This window comes from Lepisma saccharinum, chromosome 15 (genome assembly GCF_977018435.1).
Source record: "Lepisma saccharinum chromosome 15, izLepSacc3.1, whole genome shotgun sequence".
Taxonomy (NCBI): domain Eukaryota; kingdom Metazoa; phylum Arthropoda; class Insecta; order Zygentoma; family Lepismatidae; genus Lepisma; species Lepisma saccharinum.
In genome coordinates, this window is record NC_139243.1 from 28,127,145 (window position 1) to 28,154,781 (window position 27,637).

Sequence of the window (27,637 nt, forward strand, 5' to 3'; positions counted from 1 at the left end):
AACACACCTATTCGTTGTGACGAAGGCACGGGCTAATTTACCAGGTCCCAAAGCAGAGCGTTCTGGGAATACTTCAGCAGGCTATATCCGTGAAGTCTTTTTACAGGGTGGTCACAAATCATTGAATATGTTAGCTCAGAACGGTAAAGAGAAATGAAAACCTTATCCAATAATATTGCGCAGCAAGTCATGAAAGAGGTCAGATAGTTTTTCACAGTTTTCTTCAACGTTAGATGGCGATTGTTCATGAGAATGGACATGACACATTCCAGTCTTTTGTGAATGAAAATTTTAAACGTCTAATAATTGAAAAGAGTGGTTCAACAATGCCAGAAATGTTAAGGAACACATGGGAACAACATAAAATTGTTTTGAATTTGTTTTAGTCACTTTAAATGTTTGTGCACATGACAAAAATTGTTTGATATATGTAGTTGTTATGTTATGAAAACTGAAACTTTACGAGAAAAACTATTCCTTATATATTCTGTCTAAAAAGTACAGGGAATTGCTAAATAAAACGCACAATTTTCATTTATTCATCAATATTTATTTTGTCGCCTTCAAAGTAGGCACCATTATGATGCAACACACATATGCCAGCGTTTTTTCCAGTCTTCGAAACACTTTTTATAGGCGCTTTCCGGTATGGCCTTCAGCTCCTTTCACGAATTTTCTTTATGGCTTCAATCGAGTCAAAACGGGTACCCCGGAGCGGCAATTTTAGTTTCAGGAACATAAAGAAGTCACACGGGGTTAGATCTGGTGAATACGGTGGTTGATCGATGGTATTTATTGTGTTTTTGGCCTTAAATTCGGTCACAACTGTCGCTCTATGCGATAGGCGCATTATCGTCGTGTAAAATCCACGAATTGTTCTTCCACAAATCTGGCCGTTTTTGTTGGATTTTCTCAAGCAAACGCTTCAACACGGCCAAATAGTATTCTTCATTGACCGTCTGTTCCTCTGGAACGAATTTATGATGCACCAAACCACGAATATCGAAGAAAACAATGAGCATCACCTTGACTTTTGAGCCACTTTGACGTGGTTTTTTCGGTTTCGGCTCGTCTTTTGTCCCCCATTCTGATGACTGTTGACTTGTTGGCATGTCAAACTCATAGACCCATGTCTCGTCACCAGTTATGATGCGTTCCATGAGTGTGGGATCAGAATTGGCACGATCCAGCATGTCTAAAGAGACCTGCTCACGGTACTGTTTTTGAAGAAAATTCAGCTCTTTTGGAACAAGCCGTGCGGCGACACGTTTCATGCCCAAAATATCCACCAAAATCGAACGAACAGACTCGTGAGAGATGTTAAGGTCAGTAGCTATCTCTCTTAAGCTGGAATGGCGATTATCGAGCACAATTTCCTTCACTTTTTCGATGTTTTCATCGGTTGAAGAGGTTGAAGGTCGTCCAGAACGAGGCATGTCTTCGACGATCTTTCGGCCCTCCTTGAACGCTTTGTACCACTCGTAAGCCCATGTTTTTGATAAAACTGATTCACCATAAGTCTTTTCTAACATGTTTAGCGAGTCAGCACACGAAATTCCGTTCGCAACACAAAATTTAACGCGAACTCTTTGTTCAATAATTTCGTTCATTGTACAAATTGTGATGCATTACTAAAGTGGACTGATTGAACCAGCTGTTGTAAACAAACTTTTTGACAGATCGCGCTCATGTTTGGCATAGTAATTAACGACAGTGCTTCCAACTTATGGAAAAAAGATTTTTAAAAAATCATTAGCGCGGGCCTTTTAAATTACAAATTCTACGTACTTTTTTGACAGAATAGTTAGTTCGCTGCAAAGCCAACATTACTGATTAAGTGTTGCAAGTTTATTATTATGGCATTATGACCTCCATGTAAAATCTGTAACCACAAAATAGTTCCAAGAATCATGTATAATAATTCAAATTTATTTCTCCATGATTTTCATTTTCTCAAAAATTCTCTTAAAGTTTCACCATTATTACACCCACCTTTTGTTCAAAATTAAGGTAGTCAAGATTCTTGCTTTTGAAAGTAATATCATCCTTTCACATATTCAATATTCTCTTTTATCCTTTTATGAAAACTGTGATAGTCCATGGATATAACTTCATCCACTCCAGACCAGAAAGCTATTCCTCCATTGGGCGATCTGTTGTCTGTTGGAAGACCTTGGCACCCATCACGTGAGCACTTCCACCAAGTACAAGAGTTCGTCTTAAGCCAATTTGTGGTCAGATATACTAACCGAAACAGAAACACTGTACAATGTACCTCTACCGGGAAACTAAGCTAGGACTCTTTGATCATAATTTGATAATACTTTCTGTGAAATAAAAGTAGTTATAATAGGGTTTTCCAATAAGAACGATATGATTTTACAATGAAATATAATAAAAACTTTTCAGATACAACCAAACTTTTTATATTATTTTGAAGCATAGTTTATTATATTATATTTTGAATAACACATCATTTTAGTGTCCACCTCGACTTCGTGCACACGAGAGAATTCGATTAACCTAATTTTCGAAGACTTTGTGCATTCACTCAGGCCTAATGTCACGCATGTAGCGTTCGATGTTCTATCTTAATGCATTAAGGGTTCGTGGTCTGTTTGCATAGACTATAGATTTCAAATAACGCAACAAAATGCAATCTAAAATCTCTTAAAGGAGTTAAATCACAACTTCATGGAGGCCAACTAACAGTTGCATTTCTTGAAATTATCCTTTCACCAAACTGTTCTTGCAATACGTCGATAGTGGCATTAGCAGTGTGACATGTGGCACCGTCCTGTTGGAACCACATCAATTTTATCTAATTTTGGCCACAAAAAATCTGTTAACATCAATCGGTACCGCTCACAAGTCACTGAAACTGCATCTCCTACCTCGTTTTGTTAAAAAAAAAAAATGGTCCGATGATGCCACCATGCCATACACCACACCACAGAGTGACCTTTTGCGGATGCAAGGGCTTCTCGTGAATCTCTTGGGGATAGTTTTCACACCAAAAACGACAATTTTGTTTCTTAACATATCCACTTAACCAGAAATGAGCTTCGTCTGAGAAGATAATTTTTTGCCCAAAATTATGATGCGTTTCAAGTTCAATAGAACGTCTATTTTCATAAAATTTTTGGATAATAACCAAATGTCCTTGAAGCGTGTATTTAGCCATGATGAAGTGTCACAGTATACTAAACACAAATGACAACTAGTGACAGTTATAACATTTGAAGCATAGTTGCCAGTTCATTTCAGAATCATGTAATTCTTATTGGAAAACCTTTTATATTTATGTAGACAACGATTTGCAGAAAGTAAGAAATGACCTTAAGATTTCATTTCGTGAGAATAAACTTCTGCAAACTTCCGAATTATTTGACCTACTTTTTTCTTGCGCCATGACCATCAATAGGTTAACCCTTTAACTCTATTGCCTTGAAATTAACAAGTCCCACATTCGATTCCCAGTGTCGACATTGTCTAGTAAATCTAGTCCCAATTAATGCATTTGCGATAGACTTTGTTTTCTTCTCTTACCATCTAGAGAAGTATTCCTCAAAACTTTTTTTTTATTTAATGCTATGAATACATATAATATCTAGTCATCCCTTTTCGGAGGGGTACCTTCCTCCTTGCTCCTCCCGCTAAATCCGCCAATGGGAACAGGTATATCAAACGCTGGTGCTCGTTTGCACCAACGTCGATTTACTCGCGAGTGAGAGTAAACTTCGAGTTAACCCACGAATCGGCTGATTATCTGTTGCACCAACAGAAACGCCGGGTAAGCTGGGAGTAAGAGGAGGTTCAACTTTACCCTCCGAGTTAACCCATGCGCAAGGGTGCCATCCGGAACCGGTAATGTATCACTTCAGAACTTCAAAACCAAATAAATTAAAATGAGAAGTAATGGACTCAAACTGCGAATGTAAAAAGCGATTAATATATAGTATGTTTTTAAGTATATACAGTAAAACCTGTCTATCCCGGAACATGATGGTTCCGAGCAAAATTTTCCATCTTAACAGTTTTCCTTCTTATACAGGGTTGACTTCAAATACAGTATAAAGCGCTGCAGGAAATAATGGAAAGACAGATTTCCATGTCGCATAACTTCTAATGTAGAGTACTAATGCATGTACGTACATGAATAAAAATGCAATACAGTCGCATTAAGCATAGCAGAGATTACAATTATATAACTACACAACATGTTGGTACACTTTCTACAGCATTGTAAGAACGTACAGTACGTACTTATGTATCTTTTCGAACCCGGGACCCCTGTCGTCGTAGCGGGATGTGCATAGAGGGAAAGAGAAAGATTGAAAGATGGAATAAGAGAGGTGAAGAAAGATTGAGTTAACAAGAAAAATAGGAAGATGACGAAAGAACAGAGGAGAAATAGACAAAGAAAAGTGGAGAAAGAGGGTAAGAGATGAAAGAAAAACGGAATCGTAACAGCTATGAGTATTGTAGCGCATTCTTTCATATCGACAATGTTACCGATAAGCGAGTGGCAACAGAGGCGTGTTCCACTTATAGTATTGCATTGTTTTCTTGCGAGCGAAAAGAATAAAGGAAGACATTTCCGTCTTACTGAGAATAAAAACATCTCGTTCGTCTTTAAATGTTGTTCCATTTCCGCGTTAAGGAGGTTTCCGCCTTAAGCAGGTCATTTTCAGATATAAAATCGGTCGGTTCTGCGGACTTTGTTCCGTATTCACAGGTTTCCTTCTTATAGAGATACATACAGTTTTTACTGTATTTTGGCAGATGCTTACTGTGCATATTCTTCAGTACAGAGTTTCTAAAACTGAACGTGCAAGACAAACGTAAACATACATCCACTCTTTGAAAAAAATGGAATAGTTCTAGCCATCAACGATCGTGAATACTACGTGAAGATATACATCGAAATCTACTGCAAACATCACTGAAAAACTACTTACTATGATTGCAAGCTGGAATAAAATATCAACATTTATTCACGTAAATATTTTTCCCCATCTTTATCACGTGCTTGAATTTTTCTGTTATGCAGCCACACCACGAGGTTCTACGAGTGGATACACCCCTTGTCGAATCAGGTAACCAATCACGTGCTTCCATCTGTATGACGTTTAGGTACTTGCTTTGAGGCTTGCTGCTATCCTAGAGTAAAGCCAGGGTTTCGTGACTCGCGCGGGCTGGAATGCCGTTCATATTGGTGCAATCGAAAATGATCCTAACTCGAGTGTTGCCCTGACCCGTGGATTTTCGAACTCGCGTGTTTGTTCAATGTTCGTGCAAGCGGGCATCAGAGATGAAGATCCAGATGAACACGGGTATGGCTCATCGCACCAAACACAAACACCAAGGACGGAATGCTTTCGTGTGTAGGTTAGGCTTCCTAGGTTTAAATCCTCCTTAACACTACATTAGCCTAACAATGAAAATCATTTAGCCTGACATCAGGAAGTCGAAATATAGTGCTTGACCAAGAAGGTGTTTGAATTTGGTGCGATAAATGGTACTCGAAGAACACCGCAATGCCACTTACCCCAGTCTGTACAGCACTTGTTTGGTGTGTAGGATGAACGTGAGGTCCACACTGCGCATGCCCTTGGTCATGGACAGCTCCTTCATGGGCACGAAGACAATGTCAGGCTTCCACAACTGCTCACTCTCGTAGGCGGTAGCGAACTGCACATGCGTCTTGTTGTACCTCTTCTCGTTCAGCTCGATTCTCCTGTCGAACCACGATGTGCTGATGAATGCATCGAACACTATTTCCTGAAAAACAGAAAAGAGAAATTACATTAATAAATCAGTAAAAAAAAAGCCTCATGCTTGAAGTATGAGTTAAGACACTACTAGTAACTGATTAAAGATCAAGTGAGTCTTGAAGAAGGTTCAAATGTTTGGAGAGCTAACGTCACTCTCATCTTCAAGGATTGAAGTGACAAGGATCTATCACGCTAACGACCAAGTGCGTTTTTGGAGAAGGTTTCAATCTTTGGTGAGCTTACGTCACTTTCATCTTCAGGAATTTGCGTGAAGATGATCTATCAGGTTAATGACCAAGTATGTTATGTAGAAGGTTAAAATCTTTGGAGAGCTAACGTCACTCTCGTATTCAGGAATTAAAGTAAGGAAGATCTATCAGGAAAACAACCAAGTGAGTTTTGGAGAAGTTTTCAATTCTTGGAGAGCTAAAGTAACTCTCATCTTCAGCGATTGTAGTGAAGAGGATCTATCAGGCTAACGACCAAGTGAGTTTTGAAGAAGGTTCCAATTTTGGAGAGCTAACTTCACTCTCGTCTTCAAGACTGAAGTGGTTTTCTATGGCTATTTAAGTGTTATTGATAAGATTTCAAAATTTTCAGAGTTAAAATTCTCTTATCTTCGATTATTGAAGTGAAGAAGTTCCCTCGTGTTAAAAAATGTTACATAGCTGACGTTTCTCACATTTTCAGGGACTGAGATAATGACGATACGCAAGTTATGGAGGACATTCCAAGCGTTAAATAGCTACAGGGCAAAAGATATAACAGACCAACATCTGTGGTGGGGTCTGCCTAACCGCAAAAGTGTTCTCTACATTGTAAGAGTTCTTCTTTGGTTTTGAACATTCACCACCATGTCCCTCGCATCCGAACGTCAACCTCTGCCATACCAAAAACCTCCCATAAGCAATGTAAACATTAGCACAAACAAACTTTTCATGTGGCAAACGTATTATAATTTGAGCCACACAGCGCCAGTAAGGGGAGAAAACCAAAATATGCAGAGACCATTAACCCTCCCATCAAGGGTGCGGTTAGCTTTGCCTAAAGCTGTGGCCGGTTCACCAACGTGGTTGGTTTTCGTTGACGCAGCCCCTACTGTCATCTGTTCTTGTGGCGAGAAGCGGGTAGTGTTATACCCTTTGCTCCATAACGTCTCTCCTATGAACAGAAATTGAGGTGAAGTAAACAAGGTTAAGTAATAACAGTTCACCTTTTCATCCAGGGCCGGCTTAAGGGCTGAGCGACTAGGGGGTGTCTTCCGTGAGTAGCATCAAAGTCTTAATTTTGATATAATTGATGCTATTTATTTTAAAGTTGTTACAAAGCAGATTCGTCATATTGGAAGCGATTATAACGGAAGGAGAGGAGTTTCCAAAAAGAACAATAGATGGCAGCACCAAGTCAAGGAATATAAATATAATTTATTGGAGGATAAGTATGGATTTAGTTAAAGTAAAGGATGGTCTGAAAAGATAGAAAATACTAAGGAAATGTGTAGAAAACTTAGAGTAGAATGAAAGGGAAATAAAAATGTTTTTTGTCACTCAGCAAGTTCAAACCCGCAGTCAATTTGTTAGGCACGTAATTATTAAGTGCAATCTTTGCATAAAATGTGATTTCTATTATCCTCCCACTTCGTAAGAAAGGTTTATAGTAGAAATGTAATGTGAATTGTATACACGTGGTAAGCGAACATATGTAAATATGCAGCTACAATTATAGGCGTGCGCACACATATTACTTTCCGAAATTTAATGTATTTCCGTTATTAAGCAACATTATTATCTTTAGAAAACACAAGTATTTTGAAGCCGACGAAAGTTCCAAGCAACTACGGCGGGTTTATTTCCTATGTAATAATAATAAATAAACTTTATTAAGCAGGCGATGTTCAGCCAAGGGCTGCTCTGCCACCGAAACCTTGTCAATAGTGTAACGAACTCTGAGGTTCGTGGGATCGAACAAAGAAACTTTTACCTTTCAGGTGGGTGATACACTCAATTAACATTCATCCTCTTCATCTGAGCACGTGCTCCAGGCAGATAACTTAGTGATAATGGGCGAGAGGTACTAACTATAAACTTAAAAATGGCAAAACACAAGCATTTGGATTTACACCTTCAAGTCTAGATCACCATGGTTGGAAAGGACTATACCTGTCTGTCTCTGATGATAAAGTTCCGCTGATGGTTGATCGAATTGAATCGTGATCGACCGCTCAATCTCCTCAGTTGCTACCTCTTCGACGACTCCAGGCAAAAAACCCCACACCGCCCGTTGCTCTCTGATTTGTTCTCTTCCGTGTAACCCTGCTCATTGTCCTGCAAATGCCAGTTGCTCAGCACCTTAACTCTAGTAAACCAGGAAGATTTGTTAATACCTGACATAGCATTCTTTGAATGCCTGATAGAGCAACGGCCGATGACAGGTTGAGAATCCTGGCTTGGTATGATTCTCTATTTAGAGGAATACGATAGGATGATACATATACGTAAGATAAGATCATCTTCATATGGAGCAGTAAGCTAAATGTAAAATAATACACATACAAATAAAAATAAAAAATACACAGAAATTAGTTGCATACAAAAAAAGTGTAACTACAAAAAAAGACAATAGTAATAATAATGCAGTAATACAATTCCATATAGTGAGTGACTTGATACCTTCAGTATGTGCCCCGATTCTGCCTTTGTTCCATAAACAGCAGATCTTTTACTTTACCTTTGATGTTCGCAGGCAATGCATTCCATTCTTTGGGAGTCGAAAAGGAGAAATATGTTTTGTAGGCCGTGGTAGAATGATGGAGTAAATCGAAAATGTTCCGCTTAAGAGTAACATATTTATGGATTTCCCTACGGGAAAAATTCAGACCAAGATTTTTAGCAGTGTTATTCCTGACAATGGACAAATTGTTTAGTTTGAGCTCGATCTTAATATTTTTAATTAACAGCCTTGAATAATTAGAACCAATGATCATGGAAGTGGATCTTTCTGGATTTATTTTAAGACCGTTAGATGCACACCAGTTACTGACGATGTTCAAGTCAGAATTAAGTGACTGAAGTATATATTCCAATGAAGCGTAATGACTTGAGAAATATAACTTGGTATCATCAGCGTAAAAATGTAGAGTGAAGAATTTTATGACTTGTTGCAAATCCGCAGTGTAAAGGGTGAAGAGAAGGGGGCCTAATATCGATTCTTGTGGCACGCCTGCGTTATAGGCCGAGTGATGTGCGTCTACGCGTAAAGAACGATAGTCTATATTCTACACGTAGACTACTTTATACACGTAGATGAAGTAATCTATGTAAACAACATGGCGAAAGGTGATAGCTTAGCAAAGGACGCCGTGCAATTAAAAGAAAATTATATTGCGTATCAGTTGCTGATGTGTGAAGAGAACTTTTCATACCCTTTCCTCCAAATTTGAACAACTTCTCATCTAGGAAGAAACCTAATCTCGGAAATATGCTAGAGTTTTATGGGAAAAAGACCACTCTTGCCTCACGACTGACATCTGTTGTTGTTTTTTGCATGCTATTTATCTTCTTCCAGAGTTGAAAATAGAAGAAAAGAGAAATCTTGTTGTAAATAGGGTTCTTTTCATTTCGTTAGGAACTAATATAGTTGAAAATGTCACTTTCCTTTCATGAAACCCTTGAATATTAATTTTAATGCACTTTAGATTGTCTTCGTAGTCTATGTAAACTACAACCCAATGTAATCTACGCATAGATTACGTGTAGACAACGCACGTAGACGTAAACTTATAATCTACGGCACATCAATGGCTGAGACACATGAGATGGTGAATTATATAATACGACCCTTTGACGTCTGTTAAATAGATAGATATGAAACCAGTTTAATGTTGAAGGAGAAAACTTGTGATATTTAAGTTTAGCTAATAATAAATCATGCTGCACCGTGTCAAAAGCCTTACCGAGATCCAAAAGTACTAAAATAGTGACTTGCTGTTTATCAATGGCATAGAGACTATCATCCACAACTTTAGCAAAGCAGTGGCTGTGTTGTGTTTCTCACGGAATCCGGATTGCAGCGTGGGCAGTAAATTATTCGTGTTAACAAAGTTTAACGTCTGCGAATGCACTATTTTCTCTAGCACTTTAGATAGTACAAACAAGAGACTGATAGGCCTAAAGTCGTTGTAAGAAGTGGCGATCTGCTTTTTCTGAAGTGACAGAATTCGTGCTTCTTTCCACATTCCAGGAAAGACGCCACTGGAAAGAGAGGGGTTAATGACATGCATTAGCGGAGATAATACATAAGGCAAAGCAAGTTTTTGAGCATTGGAGTATCTCACTTCACTCTCCAGCAAATTACTTGTTATTAAGACTCGAGCATTTTATTCGTTAACCTAGTTGCGTTACACCTATGTGGTCGCTGAATATATTGGTCACATATTGAAAGAAATCATGTTTACATTTAAATTAGTCTGAACCATAGAGAAAGAATGGGGGAGGGGAACAGACAACCTTTTTGGCCACGGATGCTGGAATTCTTCTAATGGAGTGATTTTCGGTAGGTCCTGAAACACAGTATAAGCGGCCGTCAATACAATACAATACAACAACAGAGATGGCATGAGGTTTATCTTTCTCCGACAAAACTTTCATCGAGACTTTTGCCCTCTTAATAAGAGGGTCTGCGCACGCCTAGGGCTAGAATCAGTGATGTGCGTCTACGCGTAAACAACGATAGTTTACATTTTACACGTAGACTATTTTATACACGTAGATCACGTAATCTATGTAAACTACATGGCGAAACGTGATAACTTAGAAAAGGGCGCTGTAGAAATAAAACAAAATTATACTGCTTATCAGTTGTTGATGTGTGAGGAGAACTTTTCATACGCTCCCTTCCAAATTCAAACAATTTCTCACCTAGGAAGAAACCTAATATAGGAAATATTCTAGTGTTTTATGGTAAGAAGACCACTCTTGCCTCACGACCGCCATCTGTTGTTGTTTTTTGTATACTATTTATCTTCTTCCATAGTTAATGATAGAAGAGAAGATAAATTTTGTTGTAAATGGGATGCTTTTCATTTCGTTAGGAACCAATACAATTGAAAATGTCAGTTTCCTTTCATGAAAGCCTTGAAAATTAATTTTAATGCACTGTAGATTGTCTACGTAGCTTATGTAAACTACCCGAATGCAATCTACGCGTAGACAGGAGTGCCCACAGGTGGGGGGGTTCATGACCCCCATTTTTGTGTGAAGATATATAGAATTGGTATAAGTTTTTGTCCCCAGCAAAAAAATTCCCATGACGGGGGGATCGTATCGTTTGATTGACTTGTTATTGATTTTTAGTTTTGATTATTATGTATAGTTTTTCTACCTACCAGTGGGTGATCGCTGCGATAGGGTTGAAATGAAACACCACCTCTTATGCCTTTAGAATCGGTTTGGATGGAGGGGCGGGGGGCGTGGTATTCGCATTAATATAAGGTTAGTCGAGCAGACAAACTTTGCAGAATAAGGATGATTAACAATGGCAGTGAGCCTAAAGTATCTAAAGTAAACATATATTGCTTAAATATGTCTGTATTATACAGTGCCGCAACCACAGAGGGGAAGGGGGTCATTGCCCCCCTCCAACCTTTGGCGGAAGCCAATTCTAGGGTAGCAAGGATGAACAAACATTGACAGCTTAGGTCACCTGCAAAGGGGGGGGGGGCACAGAGGAGCAATTATCCTCTTCGATTTCAAATTTCATACAAATATAAATTCATTTTGTAAAATGTTCTTGCTTCGCTCTCATTATCTGCTATTCTCGTTTTCGTCAAGTTCAGAGCTGTAGCTAGGGGTGGCGGGAGTCGGCCATGGGCGCCGAATGATCTAAAAAAAAGTTGTAAAACAGATAATGCCATGGCGTCCAGTGAAATTATTTGCGCCGTATTAAATCAATATTGTTTTCAATTGCAAAAATTGGATCTAAAATTGATTTTGCTCGCTTCGCTCGCATTCTACTTCATTTGTGTATTGTAATGTATTTAAATAATATGTGTTGTATATTTGTATTGAATAAGCTTTGAATAAGTACACAATTTAGTGTTAGTTTGTTGCATATGTATTTTCTATTTTATGTCGCTTCATGTTGCATATGTGTAAAACATATGTTGTAATGTTGTACATGAAAGTTGCAGATGTATCTTCAGAATGCATTTATCATTCATTTTCTGCCATTCAAAAATACAGTTTGTGTGCTAGATTTTCATTATTAGCTAATGTGAAATGGACGGTGTTGACAAGATATTTCAAATCGTTTGTTCCAAACAAATGCTTTAGAACAGACGTCTACCCTCTTTTTGCGTAATTTACGAGAATAATAACGTCTTTGATAGTACTACTACTACTGGTAGTAGTAGTAGTAATAATAACAATAACAACGAAACCATTAGCTATTAATGTTATTATTATTATTATTATTATTATTATTGTACGTTTATCCTGGTACTTGCCCCCCCCCCCAGACAAAAATTTTTGGTTTGGTTGCACCTCTGGTATTATATGTTTTTGCAAATTTTGTGTGACAAAAATAATCTGAGTAATTAATTCGGCATAAACTGGGGATGTTCTAGCTTTTTGGGGAGGAGTGCGTCATGGTCCTTGGTCCCTGCGTGTAGACAACGCATGTAGACGTAAACTTATAGTGTACGGCGCATCACTGGCTACAATCTTCGGTATACTTAATCTTCGTAGAAATTTCTCGCTCTTTCACAGAGAAAACCTCTGTTTACATCCCTCTGCAGTCTCTCACCATGTAGCTCATCTGCGCATTATTTCTTCTTTTTCACGGCTGAATACTGCCGATACCAGTTTACTACAGACATATGAAGAGGAACAAGCAGTAACATTATACGAAGCCACACGCAACTGACATGAGTGTCCACTAGGCATCATCAGTTGCAGATATCTCGTCCCATTACTATCACTCCATTACGAGCTAATCACATTGTAGCTGCAGCAGTTGATATCAATTAGCCAACAATGAATTAAATTCCCAACATCTTTTTCCAAAGCATGCAGCACACATGACTCCATCCTTCTACTCACTATACTCATATAATAATGACATATCACTGTAAACAAAACATTTGAGAGTGTGTAAGTGTCGAGACATCCATTGGCTTAGGTATGTAAGGTAAAAAACAGCCACGTTTCTTAGGTGAAACCACAGCCAAGGCCTCCTGCAGTATTTTTCTCAAGAGGGCAGCAGTGTTCAACGTGGAGTGATGTTATCCATCCAGTTAAGAAAATTCTGATACAAAATCCCCCAATACGAAAATTTGCATACAAATCCCCCATTCACTACAGTTTCTCCATATTGATCCATGCAAGCAGTCCCCATCTATCCCAAAATGGTCTCCCTTATCTCACAACGCGAGAAGAACTTTGCGTTCTGACGTCCACGTGAAATGATATCATTGTCAGGCTAAATGCCTAACTTGATAGGTAAGGCTTGTTAGGTTTAGTACTCTTATAAATATTACATTAGCATTGCATTTATATTAAAAGAACCAAAATAACTGACGTAACATAACAACGTAGGCATTCCACGTCTGACGTCAAAACACGAAGTTGTTCTCGCGTTGTGCGATGAAGGAGACCCATCCCAAAACTGTTTTTCCACATATCTCAGGAAGGGGGCAAGTATCCCCCCCCCCCCCTGGCCCGCATCTGCTGTCACGCTTGACCACAGCCCGTAAAGATAAAACGAGCATAAATATAGCAATGGTTAGTAAATTTTTATCAGAAAAAAAGTCAATATCATCGGAATTAAGAACCTGCATACCGTCTCAAAAAGTACTCACAAAACGTATATTGCTTTCGAGTACCTTTTAAAACAGGGCTCGTTTTCCCAGAATCCATCACGTCTGAGGTTGCCCAGGAACGGGTTGTAATTAATCCATTGAAAGTTGATGGGAGTGTTACAACCCATAAGTGCCCAAGACTATGTCCAGTTGCCATTTTGGCTACATCTACCTAGGTAAGATGTGCGCTACTCTTACACCTAGCTAGAGAATATGTTGGTTTTTTGAACTGACTTATGTAAGTACTATACAAGGCCACACATCTTATATTTATTTATTTCTGTGTTTCTCATGGCGAAGTTATGATTTTTTAGCCGTTTCTTCCACTTAACTATGTTTGCATCGATATGTTTGCATGTGGACATTACCAAACAACATTTAAGCCATTATAAAGGGTAAATGATATTTAAACATAAAAAAAAGACTACAATGAAAAATTGCAAGAATAAAAGTTTAACCCATATGCAGGGGCACACAACACACGCTCAAAAATTCCTAACAATAATTCCTAAGTTGGAATTTCATGTTTCAGTTATTTTCTGCACTTAAATAAATTAAATTTGTCCCTATCGCAAGCTTGCACTAATATGCTAATTACACACTTCTGGCTAGTAAAGAAATGTTTACTTGTTTCTTTACATAGGGAATACGTTCAGGATAATAATGGATAATAAACCTTTTCCTCGAGCAGGTCTCATCTCCAGGAAGCTATCAACTCGGGGCAAGTCCTGGCACCTAGCGACCTGTTGGGTGAGATGAGTCAAGGCAAATGGATAATAAACCTTTTCCTACTCCCATAAAAATAGGCAATAATTAGGCTGGAGAGTTTAAATGAACTAACCGATCTCGAACTACGCATTGTGACAATGGCAAATACCATGAATAAGTACGTTCAGGATTTCATGGTCACTCTTATACTTATATGTAGTAAAATTCCTCTAGAGAAGGTTACACATTAGCAAAAATACATATTTATTTACAAGAGAGACTTGTCAAATATAAACATACACGAAAAACGAATATGACAGAAATATTATCTTCCATTTCTAAACGAAAAGTAGGTGACGCACACCTCAAGTTACCAAATTTATGTTCTCTTATTAAAGGCGACATCTATTGCTGAAAGAATAAGCGAGAGAATAAACTAGAAACGAACCGCCAGAGAGAACAAATTTCCTAGTCCCTTATCTTCACCAGGGTGCATAATGTACCACTCGTCGCTTAAGGTAGCAGTTTCAGTATTGCCTTGGGAACAATATACCCAGATGCATTATGCAAACGGGCTTTCCCCTTCTCCACGCTACACCAGAGACATCTGACGGCGTCAGTGAAAAACTGTACAGCTGGGGGCTTCAGACGCGACAATATACACGGATATGAGGAAAAACGTGAGATACATCACAACTCAGGAGCTTTGTTGGGTAATCTTGGAGTAATGATAACGGCGACGGTATCGTTGTAGCGGTTGAAACGGAGATAAGTCACGTGATCGTTAATGTTCGTGTGATAAGGGCTGACGTGTGATCTTGCATTCCGCTGTCGTTTGCCTGATGCTGCACGTGTGAGCACCATGTGAAATATGATATGTTCGAAACAAAACACATTGCATACTCAGCATGCAAGGCTATTCGTGCACAGTATATATCAAAAGTGTCAGTTTCTTCATCTTGAGGAAATACTTTAAGGTTTCGTGCCACCCTGAAAAATATGTCTGAAAACTCAAAATGGCGTCCATGTTTTACCCCAGAGCTTCATCTCAAACTGTTACACACAGTAAAAAATATCATCCGTGTCGTACAAGAAACTTACTTACCTGAGGGGGGGAGGGGATCACAAGCCCGCAAGTTTTTTTTATTACTAAAATTCAAGAAACCATTTTGTTATTGAATTACTGTTTCCTTTGTTGTTTATATAAATTGTATTAATATATATTAATTATAATAATAACACTAACCATAATTATTAAAGTAATAAAACAAATTAATGTACGAGTGTCACACACATATTTTCTGATTCTCTAAACATAAAAAAATCAATGTTAATGTTTAACCGATGCTTTTTGTGCAGTTTATATGGTAATTATAATAATTATAAAAATATCATAATTACCAACCTATTGTACACTGTTACTGTCATAAGTACCATGTCGAAACACACATCAAAGAGGATGCCTGGTAGGTCTACCATGTGGATTTTGCCTCCTACATACGTTCCGTTTATAATGTTATTAACAAATGTACTACAGAAACAATGGAAACATTCTACAGAAAAATTAAATTTATTTTCATTTTTTTTAAAACAATATTCACAGTTAACAATTCAAGAGTCTGGCAGCTCCCCCTTTCGGGTAACCTACAGTAGAGTTAAACATAAAAAATGGTATAAGAGCTTAAAAGATAAGCTCTCCCACGTGCACTGGACCTTGCCAAGAACGTACATAGCTCACACATGCTCAATATGGAGGAAACTGCATGTGATGTGATCAGCATCACGTTCCGGCAAGGTTTCCATAGGTACTCACCCACCCATACATTAGAGTTTGGATGAGTCTAAGAGCCGTTTATGCAAAAACATTGTTGGGAATGCCCCTACATGAGAGTACCCATCTTCGGGATCGAACACGGTTCTCCATCTTAGCAGTTAGACATTCTACTGGCTGGACATTCACATTAAAATTATTTGAAGTAGTGTTCTTAAAATTGTTCAGATTATTTGGTTTAATTTTTATTATTTAGCGTAACTTCTCTGCCAATTTCGGATAACTCGTTGCAAGTTCCACATCAGCAAATTTCTGACGCCGTAAACTATTTGGCACGGAACTGTCCTAAACACTTGTTATCTCTATGTTTGCACGTGCGCGCGCACGTGTGTGTCTGTTATACTTCTTTCTTTCTGTTACTCTTTCTTTCTCTCTCTCTCTCTCTCTCGCTGTAAATCTCGCTTCTTTAGCTCTTCTTTTCCTTCTCTGTCCATTGTCCCTTGCTTCTTAATCTTCCTTTGTCTCCCGCTTCTTTAGCTCTTCTTTTCCTTCTATGTCCATTGTCCCTTGCTTCTTAATCTTCCTTTGTCTCTCGCTTCTTTAGCCCTTCTTTTCCTTCTCTGTCTATTGTCCCTTCCTTCATAATCTTCCTTTGTCTCTCGCTTCTTTAGCTCTTCTTTTCCTTCTCTGTCTTTTGTCCCTTCTTTCTTAATCTTCCCTTGTCTCTCGCTTCTTTAGCCCTTCTTTTCCTTCTCTGTCCATTGTCCCTTGCTTCTTAATCTTCCTTTGTCTCTCGCTTCTTTAGCCCTTCTTTTCATTCTCTGTCTATTGTCCCTTGCTTCTTAATCTTCCTTTGTCTCTCGCTTCTTTAGCCCTTCTTTTCCTTCCCTGTCTATTGTCCCTTGCTTCTTAATCTTTCTTTGTCTCTCGCTTCTTTAGCCCTTCTTTTCCTTCTCTGTCTATTGTCCCTTCCTTCATAATCTTCCTTTGTCTCTCGCTTCTTTAGCTCTTCTTTTCCTTCTCTGTCTTTTGTCCCTTCTTTCTTAATCTTCCCTTGTCTCTCGCTTCTTTAGCCCTTCTTTTCCTTCTCTGTCCATTGTCCCTTGCTTCTTAATCTTCCTTTGTCTCTCGCTTCTTTAGCCCTTCTTTTCATTCTCTGTCTATTGTCCCTTGCTTCTTAATCTTCCTTTGTCTCTCGCTTCTTTAGCCCTTCTTTTCCTTCCCTGTCTATTGTCCCTTGCTTCTTAATCTTTCTTTGTCTCTCGCTTCTTTAGCCCTTCTTTTCCTTCTCTGTCTATTGTCCCTTCCTTCATAATCTTCCTTTGTCTCTCGCTTCTTTAGCTCTTCTTTTCCTTCTCTGTCTTTTGTCCCTTCTTTCTTAATCTTCCCTTGTCTCTCGCTTCTTTAGCCCTTCTTTTCCTTCTCTGTCCATTGTCCCTTGCTTCTTAATCTTCCTTTGTCTCTCGCTTCTTTAGCCCTTCTTTTCATTCTCTGTCTATTGTCCCTTGCTTCTTAATCTTCCTTTGTCTCTCGCTTCTTTAGCCCTTCTTTTCCTTCCCTGTCTATTGTCCCTTGCTTCTTAATCTTCCTTTGTCTCTCGCTTCTTTAGCCCTTCTTTTCCTTCTCTGTCCATTGTCCCTTGCTTCTTAATCTTCCTTTGTCTCTCGCTTCTTTAGCTCTTCTTTTCCTTCTCTGTTTTTGTCCCTTGCTTCTTAACCTTCCTTTGTCTCTCGCTTCTTTAGCTCTTCTTTTCCTTCTCTGTTTTTGTCCCTTGCTTCTTAATCTTCCTTTGTCTCTTGCTTCTTAATCTTCCTTTGTCTCTCGCTTCTTTAGCCCTTCTTTTCCTTCTCTGTTTTTGTCCCTTGCTTCTTAACCTTCCTTTGTCTCTCGCTTCTTTAGCTCTTCTTTTCCTTCTCTGGCTATTGTCCCTTCCTTCTTAATCTTCCTTTGTCTCTTGCTTCTTTAGCCCTTCTTTTCCTTCTCTGTCTATTGTCCCTTGCCTCTTAATCTTCCTTTGTCTTTCTCTTCTTTAGCTCTTCTTTTCCTTCTCTGTCTATTGTCCCTTGCTTCTTAATCTTCCTTTGTCTCTCGCTTCTTTAGCCCTTCTTTTCCTTCTCTGTCTATTGTCCCTTCCTTCTTAATCTTCCTTTGTCTCTCGCTTCTTTAGCTCTTCTCTTCCTTCTATGTCCATTGTCCCTTGCTTCTTAATCTTCCTTTGTCTCTCGCTTCTTTAGCTCTTCTTTTCCTTCTATGTCCATTGTCCCTTGCTTCTTAATCTTCCTTTGTCTCTCGCTTCTTTAGCTCTTCTCTTCCTTCTATGTCCATTGTCCCTTGCTTCTTAATCTTCCTTTGTCTCTCGCTTCTTTAGCCCTTCTTTTCCTTCTCTGTCTATTGTCCCTTCCTTCTTAATCTCCTCTTGTCTCTCGCTTTTTTATCTCTCTGTACTTGTCTCTCTTCTTACTCTCTAGCTTCTACAGTTCTCTCCCTTTCTCATACCCACTGTTCGGACAAATTGCAGTTTTGTATTAATCTTGTTGTCATGATAGTTTGTTGAATTTTTGGCTAATTCGCGAAGATGGGGATGAGTGATGATATGATGAAATCGATGAATGGACACTCACAAACATCCATGCACAGGTTAGGATTCGAACCTCGACTCCCTGCGTCGTAGCTAACCACTCCGCCACAGGGGCCGGCTCATCTTCTCTAATTATCAAATTATCTGTGTATTTTACACTACAAAGGAATTTTGATTACGTATAGATGACAAGAACATAGGTACGCAAATGAGTGCCTTGAGTATGGAGATGCATATATCTCATATCTGGGGTTTTACCAATAATATAAACAAACTCTTGTCGGTCATATAGTGGCAGCAGTACTAGGCTATGAAGACGGTTCGGTATAAGCGCGGGGAATGGGAACCAATAGGAATAAGCAATGCCTGTGTTGCCAAATCTCGTTCCGTTTGCTTGATCACAACCAACACATTCAATCACCGTAATCACGTATATACCACTGATTTAAACTGATATTTTCTAATGCAGAGACTTCGTTCTGTTTTCATTTCTGTAAATTGTCGCAGTATCCTACGATAATCTGAATTCAACAGTTCGTTTGCAGTTTGGCAACAACGTACTCGTATTAATTCTATAATGTAACGGCAGATGGCGTAAGTTTAGCTGCAGAGCTCTTCTTACAGTCGATTACCACATAATAGTAAGAATATGTAGTTTTTATCACTTTAAACCTTATATAGCTTGTTGGGTTTTTAGGAGAAATAGTTTATAAAATAATGCTCTGAATTCCATTCCAAAAATGGACCATGTTTCAAACTTCCAAGGCTGATTTACAACAATGATGCTTGAAGTATATTCTCAGTTCAGTACATGATACGAATTTTTTTCTCTCGATTCATTGTAACGCATTACAGTATTATGTCTTTTTTAAATAATTTATAACTATAACCTTCACTCTGACTATCTTGACCAGGAACATAATAACGAATAGGCAAAATTATAATTTTTATCGAACTTCTTAATAACATTAGTATTGATCCAGAATAATGTGGTTTGGCTACGCAAAGACAAACCATGCCGACCAATGCGCTACAAAGTGACAATATATATATATTTTTAAAAAAATATTGTAGGGTTAGCACAATCTTACGAATGAGAAAGTGTGTCTCCACTTTCCGTCTCGGTTTCGGCTTTGTCACGATTTTAAAACTTCCCTTTCTCTGCCATCATTATTAGGTGCGCGGTGTGGTTAGCATATTTTGCCCCGATGCCAGGGATCCCGGGTTCGAATCCCAGCCTCTGCATGAGTGTGCTTAGTGAACAGGGGTGTGGTGAATATTTGATTGTTTTTATATTAAATTTTCGAAATTCGTAAGCTTTACACAGAGACGGCAAGTTGAAATATTTTTTGGGGGCAAGGTTGGCATAAACAATATTTTATATATGTAAATATCAGTGGCGGCGATTGGGTTCCAAACCGGGGGGCAAGGTACAAAAACCGGGGGGCAAGGACAGTATATTTCAGTTTGTAGGTAAGATTTAGCATAATGCGGGGACAAAAGTGGCAAAAATGGGGGGGAAGTGCCCCCCTCGTCCACCTAATCGCCGCCACTGGTAAATATACATAATATATATGTCCCTGTCGGTTAAATTGTGGGGGCAGAGATTGCCTTGCTCCTGCTTCCCGGCTGCTGCAAAGTCAGCGCCTATGCTTTATACACGAAAAATGACAGTATGTTACAATTATCCAGTCAGTCGTAGCACAAGAACACTTACAAGAAACAAATCATCCAACACTAAAACTGACGTCCGCATGTCGGAAGTTCCGAGCCGACTTGGAACAACCACAAATAAAACACCAGACATTGTTTACCACTGGCCGAGATGCCCATCGAAAGGCCCATGACATTCGAAACCTATCATTGAAGTTGAAATTGAGAGATTAAAAAAGGAAAAGTAAAATAAACCAAATGAATCAATCAGTCAACTATTAGATGCCTAATCAAGGAGTCCGGGATCCGATACCAGGTAAAGAGACATAGTGGTTGAGATCCCACTTTGAACTGTAGGTCCACCCCTAATTAGCCTATCTGTGCATAAAGTGAACTTAAAGCAAAAAAAAAAAAAAAAACATTCTACGATTCAAACAGTGAGAGTAAAGATGTATAGAAGCTTGGAATCGTATTGATTTCAACAATACCAGCATAGGAAAATAAAATCAAACATTGATTGCATGCAAGCTATGATGTTCTTTTCATATTTTCTTATATTTTCTTTTTTCTATGCATAGTATACAGCGTGTCTACAAAAGCATTCTCAGTGATTATAAACGACTACAAAATTTTAATTATGTATATTACGAAATTTATACCTATACTACTCGAAAGAACAGCTCAAATAATTTTAGCGGATGTGTAATTGTTGGCGTTAACTACAACAATAGATGGCATAACAATAAAAGAATGAAAAAAGGGGAAACAAATTAGCCAAAAGTAGCAGAAAAACACATTTTAAGATGTACTGTAAGAGAAAAATTAATGAAAATAGTCATGGACAATTTGCACGGTAATACTCATTGATCCCGCTGTACAATGCTGTATGAATGAGTGTTGCAAAGAAATTTCAAATAATAATAATAAGAAGAAGAAACGTAATGGTGAACAAGAGAGAACACACCAAAAGATCTCTCGATTGTTAATGTGGCATTGTTGCAACTTGCGTTTATTATGTCCCCATCGGCAACCCGTTCATGAAACTTAACACTGGCAACAATAGCAAACAATAGCCAAACCGCTCACGATAAGCGCGTGCACTCAGACATTGTTGCCACATTTTCTTTACATTTGTTGTAGTGGCAAGGTGCCTCTCGTTGTTTTTGCGCCATTACCACGTGCGGAGTTGATTTTTTTAACACGTTATATTGTGTTATTTCTTCGTTGTGTTATGGTGCTGTTTTGTTGCTTTGTTATAGTGTTGTGCATTTACGTTTTTCTTACACTTTGCATAATGCAAGTTATCACTCACGGCTGCTAGTGAAAATCCCAAGTATGAAGACAAAACTACATGGAGAGCAGAGGTATCCATCCCCCCAAATGGCGCATTCCCCCCAAAAATCATGTCATGCGTCCCCCAGAATCATATCATGTGTCCCCCCAAAAATAACATCATTCGCGCCCTCAAACCATATCGAAATCCCCACAACGTATTTAATTACGACAGCGTGTCTACCGAAAGTAACTTTTTTCTTAGCTTTACAGAACACTATACTTGATCTGCCCCTTCTCCCTAAACAGGGGTGTCCATCAATCAAGACCACCCCTAAAATCGTTCGTCATAATCCCCCGAAAATAGTTTGGATGAATGTGTAATAGTTGATGTGTATTTGAATGAAATACCATGTTACATTGTCCATATTTTTTGATTGTTCGATTTTCGAAAAAACTAAAAGCTAGAACATTGATTGGTTAAATGTAGTAAATTAAAATATGTAAATATGCATATCAATAGTATTTTTGAGTGTGTTTATAAAACTCAATTTGAGTATTTAACACAAATTGTTACACAACTTAACATAAAGATAGAATAATTCAACCTTGGGAAACTAAATAATATGTTCTAGCTGTATGGCAGATTCAATTTGTTTCACGAGACATTACAGAACCCTAGCTAGAAATTCTTAACCTCAGGGTGATAATATAACAGGGTTCCTCTTTCAAAGAACTCACCCCCCGTTTTCCTGGGGTAAATATAATTATTTTAGTAACAAACCATAATCCATAACAATAATTACTTGGATTTATCTTCAGTGCAAATGTAAAAATCTCCTTTGACAAGTTAGAAATGCGGATTCGATATGTTTTTGTCCCAAATGATGCACCTGCTTTAAATTAAGCAGTATACCAACACTAAGCATTATATTTTAAGAAGTGATGTTATTAATGAATATCGAGAATATCGCTTATGTCTTGTAATGCAGCTATGGTATAAAACTTCACATTTACCTCAGTAAAGCGCCAAACACGCATTCTCGCAACACATGATTGCGAGTGAAGCGAGCAGCCTTTGAAGAATATTAATTTAATGAGGTGTCAATACTTTCTTAAGATCCCGAGATATTAAGTCTTTTCCAGCTTCTCTTTTGGCACGTTTGGTGTCGAAAACGTGTAGATACAATATCGCTAAATACAGTCTCCAAAATTTAATGTTCGAACTCTCTGTCCACTGCAGAAATCTCTCGACAATCTAAAATTTAACAGTTTGTCAAGAGCTTCCTATTTCCTCCTTTAAATTTAATACTCAATCCTACCACCAAAATTTCATTGCCTCCTCCAAAAAAATTAATTCTCAGTCTCCACACCAGAATTTCCGCAACAGTCTAAGACAATAGTAATACACAAGAATTGTATTCACCCCTCAATTTAATGTTCAATCCCCCTCTAACTAAAATACCAGCCATAATATAAGACCTAGAGTTGGATACTGCCCCCCCCCCCCACGTTTAATTCATATTCCCCATAGAATCCTCGTGTCAATTAAGGCCTAATATGTAAGAGTTGGATATTTCTCCCCCCCCCCCACCTTCGATAATACCCTTAAACACTTCCTTTTTAATCTTTATCTGTATTTCTTTTCTCTTTCCATATTCTTTCCATATTGTTTCTCCTTATTTTTTTTCTTTACCATTTCCTTCTGCTTTTCCTCTTTATCTCTTCTTCAATTTGGCAACAACGCTTTCCTACTCCAGTTTGTTTACTTCTACTTCAAGAGAAAACCGCCCGCTTGGGTGTTTCTTTTAACAAAGAGTACCGCTCCCTTTGTTAACCGCTGGGGATATAATGAACGCGCGGACTCCATTTCATTAATTTTCTCTTACATCCTAAAATGTGTTTTTCTGCCACTTTTGAATATTTTTTTTCATGATTTTATTGTTATGCCACATCTATTATTGTAGTTAACGCCAACAATTACATATCCGCTAAAATTCTTTGAGCTGTTCTGTCGAATGGTATTGGTATAAATTTCGTAATATACATAATTACAATTTTGTGGTCGTTTATAATTACGGAATGTTTTTATGGACACGTATTATGTTCAACATAATTTGGAGATGTATCCTCTGATGAACAAATAAATTATAATAATGATGTAAGAAACAATCATCTTTCTTATCTTGTATATTACATTGTCGCATTGTAGTCCGCTTTACGTAATATGTTATTAAACACTCAATTGGCAGGCAACATTACCTAATGTTAAACATTTTAAATATTTTTTATAAATATTTATCATTATAATTAAGCAGTAAATAATTATTAAATAATATATTAATAACTAATTAAGTATTGTACTCTCTCTATTCAGTTTAATGAGTGACTACAGCTGAATATCAAGCTGTCTTCGACGCACTACAACCGGGACTACATTCTCCTAACTAACGAGGCTGTGGCGTTTTGATTCAAAGGCACTATTATTCTCTGTGAGGCTTTTTTCGTGTCCTCTTCATGTGTGCTTCAAATTTTCTTACATCAATGTAATCGTATCAGTATTTCATTTCAATCTTCGCGATAAGCATAGCAGAAAACGAACGTCAATCAAACAAGCGTAATTTATTTTTGAGATAGTATGTAAAATACATTCAGAAGTCGAGTTTTAAAGCATTAACTCTAAACCTTTAGGTACCAGTTTCATAGATCGGAGACACATTAAAATCGGATATTTCGTGTTTCGCATGGTTCGTACTTACCAATTGTGTATTGCGGAACATAGTTCAAGGTGCCATTATGCTTTTTACACGAGAACAAACGCAATTTTTCACGTTGTGAGTGTTTTTTTTATTCCTTTCTTCGCTTCCGGAACACACAATATGGCGGGCACATCTTGACTCACGTTGTGGGTATGCAGTGTTTCAACCTTCTTCACCGAAAAATACCTACTATCGTGTTCGTCACCGGTGGAAAGTATACATTATGCACTGGTAGCTGACGTATAGCACGGGTAGCTGACGGATAGCCCCACGAACCATACACGGATAGCCCCACGAACCATTCACGGATAGCCCCACGAACCATTCACGGATAGCCCCACGAACCATTTCCGATAAGGGTAGGTAAGGTTTGGTTACGTTAGGCAATCATAGTAAAAAGAGGGCGGTTTGAAACACTGACAATGGCTTACGTCATCAAACGTACGCAGCATCCGGTTGTCGTAGGGCAAGCAAATAAAAGCAATGACAATTGTGCGTCGGTGAGATATTTCTCTTCAAAAATACATGATTTCCCGGTCAAATATATTCCACGATGAAAGAAAATACCTCGAGTAAAGTTGGAAACCTTAGAGAAACTTATTTCAGTAAGTAGTTTCTTGTGTAAAATTGAAGAAATGTGTCTCCAATTTATGAAACTCTTACCAACCTTTATTGTTAGATTGTAGTTCGTGTAATATTCCTGCTAACGCCTACAGACTCTTTGTACATGATCATGTACATCATTTTTATGATTTTTTTTAATGCGTGATAGCGAATGTTTTAGCATTTGGTTTTGTTTCCGCATGATGTTGTACATTTCGTCTGCTGAGAAATTGCTAAGCTACTGCCACCTGGTATTACCTACAGAAAATAGAGAGTAAATAGCAATGATTGCGGGAATAGTTGACGACATTAAAGGTAAGTATCCAACATTTTGTTTCCCTGTGAGGTAGATTTAGATTAGATCATGTACATGCCAAAAATGTACGGATATGTTTTCAGAAAAATTAAATGTTGTTGCTTTTGTAACCAGAACACCTCTTATACGCGCAGCTACATTTCAGCAAAACAAAAATCGTTATTGAAAAAATTCAGGTCTGCTAAACTGAAGTTTATCGATCCATTGTAAATATTCTTGTCTAAATATTCAATTATCATCATTTTAAATCTTTCTCTTTCTAAAATGAATTTGTTTTGGTTGGACCACCTAGCAGAGTAGCCAACTGCGGAAGGGTTAAACTAACCCAAATCAGGTATTTCCACTACATACTGGACACGTTAAATTATCGAAACACATAGGTGGCGACACTGGAAAGATAATACAAGACAGGAGTTTCAAGAAACAGAACTTTAGTCCCGTATTTCTAAAGAGTATGATACACTTACCCCTTCACTTTCTTTGACTTGAATTGTTCGAAGAATTTCCAAATCCAACGTCACTTGTGCGGCAGCACCTGTAAAATTAAGGAAATAATAATAATGTTTATCTAAGTGATGAGCACGATTTGACAACCAAGTACATCACAATGTCATAGTTGGTCAAAATTACAAAATTGAATACATAATTACAATACAGTGGATCCTACAATCTTATACATCATCATAAATTCAAATTGTAGTTTTCAACAAGATCAGCTACTAAACCTCTGGCCTTATTTGGACATGTGAGAATTGAGATATACCTATGGGAATATCTGGGAATTTTATAAGCTATATTATTCAAGACGTATTCACTATGAACCTGGAAAGTTAAGATCTTGTGTGAAAAATTTATCCTTTTCATTTTTCTCCATTCTTCTAAGGTAAACATATTGAACTGTGTTAATCATTCCGAGTAATGTTGGTTATAGTATTTTTTTTTAACTTTGTGCAAAATAACTTGATAAAAAGTTTTTTAACTCTTTCAATTTTTTGAAAGTGACTGGTGGCTGTCATAAACCATAATTCATTAGCATATTCAAGAATAGGACGAACTACCGATTTATAGAAATATATTAAGGTATCTTCTTTTCGAAAAACTTTCCATGAGAAAAATATATATAACAAAGCATCTTCTTTGCTCTTTTGCAAATTTCTGAAATGTGCTCATCAAATATGAGAGAGGAGTCTATTAATAATCCCAAGTGTTTATGACTGTCTCACACTTGGATTTTTATAAATATAATAGTTGGAGACTATGTAATGGACGTTCTTAGTATATCTTAAAACTTTACACTTTTTCAAGTTAATTTCTATTTCATTAATCTTGCACTAATATGTTATACTGCCTGAAGTTCAGCGACATCATTATTTGTTCAAATACTCTTAAAAAATTTTATATCGTCTGGATATAGTAAACATGTGCTAGATTTAAAACATAATGTTATATCATTGATAAAAGCAGCAAATAGAATTGGGCCAACTGGCGACCATTAAGGTATTCCACAAAATATTTCTTTTTTAGAGGAAATTGTTTCACCAATCTTAACAGAGAAAGTTCTATTTATTAGAAAGTTGGAAAACCATTTCAGAAATCGTGGTGATAATCCCATTTGGTCGAGTTTATACACTAAATGCTGATGGCTGACACGATCAAAAGCTTTATCCAAGTCAATAAATAAAATATCAGTCTGGGATTGCTTCCTAATGTTAGATTTAAGAGTCTATTACATATAATAAATTTGTAATAGTAGACCTTTTTCTAAAAAATTAGCCAAGAGGCACAAAACGCGAAGTAAAATAAATTAAATCAATCAATCAATCAATCAATCAATGAACCTCTGGCCCTAAGGAGGGGAAATTCAGCCACTCGCTCCAGGCTCCGCCGTTCGTGGTGGCCTCATCGCAAATAAAGATAATTGTGTACTGTTTTCCATGAGTTTACAGTATGCTGATGATTCAAATTAAGCAACTAATTCTGACTTCATGGTTTTTTTAACTACCTAAAATTGTCCAAAATTACTGGTATCAGATTCTAAGCAAAGTACTACATAAAAAATCGGGTTTAAATATTTCAGAAAATTATTAATATGCACTATCCGTTTAATTATAGAATAAAATCATGAAGTGAAAATATTATTTTGTATTAAATATTCTAAATTCACTACATTGTGAAAAATCAAAGAAAAGTAGACAAAACAAAATGATGGCAGATAAATCACTTTGATACCTAAAATATAAGCTTGATTTAAACACGCCCAGTTTGTTAATTAAATATAATGAAATTGTCACCAGTAGCACATAAGAAATGGAAAGTTAAAATAACTTAGAAATGTCTATTAGCCT

The 27,637-nt window shown here is 37.6% G+C and overlaps 1 protein-coding gene across 1 annotated transcript in view; it reads right to left on the minus strand.

Annotated features, from left to right (window-relative positions):
- Positions 1-27,637, minus strand: part of LOC145999437 (glycine receptor subunit alpha-2-like) — a 413,104-nt gene that overhangs the window by 49,120 nt on the left and 336,347 nt on the right. The window contains exons 4-5 of the mRNA XM_083136398.1: positions 25,760-25,827; positions 5,552-5,784 (exon numbers count right to left, since the gene is read on the minus strand). Coding sequence (XP_082992524.1) covers positions 5,552-5,784; positions 25,760-25,827 — 301 coding nt within the window. The remainder of the gene's footprint in view (positions 1-5,551; positions 5,785-25,759; positions 25,828-27,637) is intronic.